General features: G+C 50.7%; 1 protein-coding gene across 1 annotated transcript; it reads left to right on the forward strand.

Moving 5' to 3' along the window:
- Positions 1 to 655: 655 nt before the first annotated feature.
- LOC133020829 (D(1C) dopamine receptor-like) lies at positions 656 to 2,071 on the forward strand. The gene has a single exon (XM_061087553.1). The coding sequence runs from the start codon at positions 893 to 895 to the stop codon at positions 2,069 to 2,071; it is 1,179 nt and encodes a 392-aa protein (XP_060943536.1). The 5' UTR covers positions 656 to 892.
- The last annotated feature ends 1,769 nt before the right edge of the window (positions 2,072 to 3,840 follow it).

The following is a 3,840-nucleotide window of genomic DNA, read 5'->3' on the forward strand; positions in this document are numbered from 1 at the left end:
AGACCCCTGGACAGAGACACCGGGACCAGAGACACAGGGACAGAGACACCTGGACAGAGACACCGGGACCAGAGACACAGGGACAGAGACACCGGGACCAGAGACCCCTGGACTGAGACACTGAGACACTGGGACACCGAGACAGAGACACAGGGACCGAGACACAGGGACTGAGACACCGGGACCAGAGACACCGGGACCAGAGACACCGGGACCAGAGACACCGGGACACTGGGACAGAGACACTGGGACAGAGACACCGGGACACCGGGACCATAGACCCCTGGACTGAGACACCGGGACAAGAGACACAGGGACACAGGGACAGAGACACCGGGACCAGAGACACCTGGACCAGAGACACTGAGACACCGGGACAGAGACACTGGGACCAGAGACGTTTTCCCCGGTGGAGTCTCACTCGTCCTCATTTATTAATATTTGTATTCATCTTCCTCATTTCATTCCGGTCTCTGAGGACACATATTGTCTCCATCGCACCAGGATCAGAATCTGATTCTAATCATGAAGGTAAAGATGATTCTTCTTGAACCTTCTGGTGCGAGATGAAGGATCGTGCGTGAGGAGCCGAGGAGGAGCATCTTCATTCATCTCTCACTTTGTGAAGCTCAGAACTAAAACCATGAGGAACTTATCTGAAGTCCTGTCCGAGCTGCACGGGCCCGGTGAGGAAGAGGAGGAGGAGGGGGTGCGGGGGGGCGGGGTGCGCGTGCTCGTGGGCTGCGTGCTCGTGCTCCTCATCGTGTCCACGCTGCTCGGGAACACGCTCGTGTGCGCGGCCGTGGTGAAGTTCCGCCACCTGCGCTCCAAGGTCACCAACTTCTTCGTGATCTCATTGGCTGTCTCCGACCTGTGCGTGGGCGTGCTCGTGATGCCGTGGGAGGCCATCACCGAGGTCACGGGCACGTGGCTGTTCGGACGCTTCTGTGGCGTGTGGATCGCCTTCGACATCATGTGCTCCACCGCCTCCATCCTCAACCTGTGCATCATCAGCGTGGACCGCTACTGGGCCATCGCCAGCCCCTTCCGGTACGAGCGGAAGATGACCCACCGCGTGGCCTTCGTCATGATCGGGGTGGCGTGGACGCTGTCCATCCTCATCTCCTTCATCCCCGTGCAGCTCAACTGGCACCGGGCGGGCGAGGACGGCGAGATGGTGGAGGAGGAGCTGGTGGCGGTGATGGCCGCCGCGACCAACAGCAGCAACGCCAGCGCCAAGGCCAAGAGCTGCGTGGCCAACCTGAACAGAACCTACGCCATCTCCTCCTCCTTCATCAGCTTCTACATCCCCGTGGTGATCATGATCGCCACCTACACCCGCATCTACCGGATCGCTCAGACCCAGATCCGCCGCATCATGTCCCTGGAGCGGGCGGCGGAGCAGGCCCAGCACCAGGGCCACAGCCTGGACCCGCGGCAGCAGCACCGGCCCGGCGAAGAGGCCTCGCTCAAGTCATCGTTCAAGAAGGAAACCAAAGTCCTGAAGACGCTCTCCATCATCATGGGCGTGTTCGTCTTCTGCTGGCTGCCGTTCTTCGTCCTCAACTGCACCGTCCCCTTCTGTGACCCGCCCTGCGTCAGCGACACCACCTTCACCGTCTTCGTCTGGTTCGGCTGGGCCAACTCCTCCCTCAACCCCGTCATCTACGCCTTCAACGCCGACTTCCGCCGAGCCTTCGCCACCATCCTCGGCTGCAACAGGATCTGTTCCAACAACGCGGTGGAGGCCGTGAACTTCAGTAACGAGCTCGTTTCCTATCAGCACGACACAACGCTCCACAAGGAGGCGCTGGTCCCGGCGCAGCTGCAGCAGCGTCCGTGCAGCATCCACGCCGGATGCGACCACCTGGAGGACGCCAGCGCACAGTTTGACGAGGAGTCGCTGGCGTCCCCCGGCTCTCGGAGCCACAACAGACTCCTGCTGCTTCCTGCTGCCGTCCAGCTGGAGGAGGAGCCGGAGATCTGCCTGGAGACCATCACGCCGTTCACCCCGGTGGCCGGGCAGGAGAGTGACGCTCTGATACCGGGACAGGTGCAGCAGGACGGATAGAACCAATCAGGACGCTTCCCTGGGCCCCTCCCTCAAGAACAGAAGAATAAACCTCAGCTGGGAGGAAATCAGACTTGTTCTCCATAACATTCACAGATGGTTGAGTTGGAATCATCGAGAATGTTTTTTGAAAAAACATAAACAAACCTGAATTACTGAATGTTTTTCTTTGGTTGTTGCTGGTGAAGTTTTGTGTTTGTTGGAACTGAAGCAGATTTAGATTTTTAATTCGATCTCACACACAGAGGCTGGATTCACATTAAAAGATCTTCTCAGACATTCATCTTAATTTAATACATGGAGATACTGAATGTTTCCCTTTTTAATTTCTGTATTACTGTGAAAATATATTATCTGCACTTTTTAAGAAAATACAGTGGATGGAGGTAACAGGTCCTCGAAACATGAATTATTACAGTAAACACCGACAGGATCGTCCTTTTAAACAGCCAACCTGTATTACTCATCGTCATGGCTACAATAATAATTTAACTCACAATTACTATGTGGTTTTGTTTAGGAAAAGATTGTGGTTTCTGTAAAATTATTTTGTTAAGTTTAGAGGATCTACGATAAATGATATAGACAATAACTTTGTTTGTGTTATTGTGTCTTACTTTTATTTAAGTAAATGATGTGAACACGTCGTTGTTTGGTCTGTGTCCCATCTGCTAACATGAAGGAGGCGTGTGAACAGGGGCGGCTCCTGGCATTGGCGAAGTAGGCGGTTGCCTAAGGCGCAAAATGCCGAGAGGGCGGCACAAGGGACTGATTTATCATGACGTGACACATGCAATATAAACCAATACATTAACATCACAACATCATCTTCTAAACCCGGGGACGCACCGGAGATAGAAGCGCCGCGAGGCGCCACGAAAGCTGTCCGCCTCCTTTCCGCGCCCATGTTAAATAATTGGGCTGTTCGCACCGGCAGCGCCGTGCCGGGAAGCTGCGGGAAGCGCCTCGGCCGCTCGCGATCTGCAGCGATGGTTTCGGGGTCTGTTCTATTTTTTTTGCTCGCCGCGAGCAAATCGGGCCGGAAAACACACTGAAAATTGATATATTTCAAACGATATAAGTGATATATTAAATACATGATTGAATACACATACATATACATACAATATAGTTTAGCGAAAAAGTGACGTGACCGAGACGAGCGTCTTGACATGCATAAAGCATGAGTCATAACGCAGAGGATCCGGTAATTTTTCAAAATAAAACGGTTTTATTTTGAAAAATTACCGCATATTAGATAAAAAACAGAAAACATGTAAAATGTTTATTCTTTCTGTGCGGCCCGGTACCAAATGACCCACAAATGGGCCTGTTGCCCTGTTGATTACAATAAATAGGTCTAAAAAATATCTTTATTGTGTTTGTCTGTTCCTACTGTTCATATTCATTAGATTTAAAAAGCAGACATAAAAGTAACTTAAAAGTTACTTTCCCTAGTAACTAAATACTTTTGATATACAGTAACTGGTGAGGTGATTCCATTACTTTTAAAAGAAGTGACTAGTAACTGTAACTAATTACTAATTTTCAGTAAATTGCCAAACACTGCTAAATCCACACATTTATCAGTTGTGTCTAAACAGACAGAAACACACAAGCACATACTCTCTTGTGTGTGTGTGGGGGGAGAACAATTTAGAGGTAGAATCACCCGATTGCAGACATCATTGATGTTTATTTTTGTCGACATGACATGATATGCTGATTTCAGACTTTTTATATTTTTATTATATATTTTTATTATTTTT

Source organism: Limanda limanda, chromosome 15 (assembly GCF_963576545.1).
Source record: "Limanda limanda chromosome 15, fLimLim1.1, whole genome shotgun sequence".
In the NCBI taxonomy this organism is placed as follows: Eukaryota; Metazoa; Chordata; class Actinopteri; order Pleuronectiformes; family Pleuronectidae; genus Limanda; species Limanda limanda.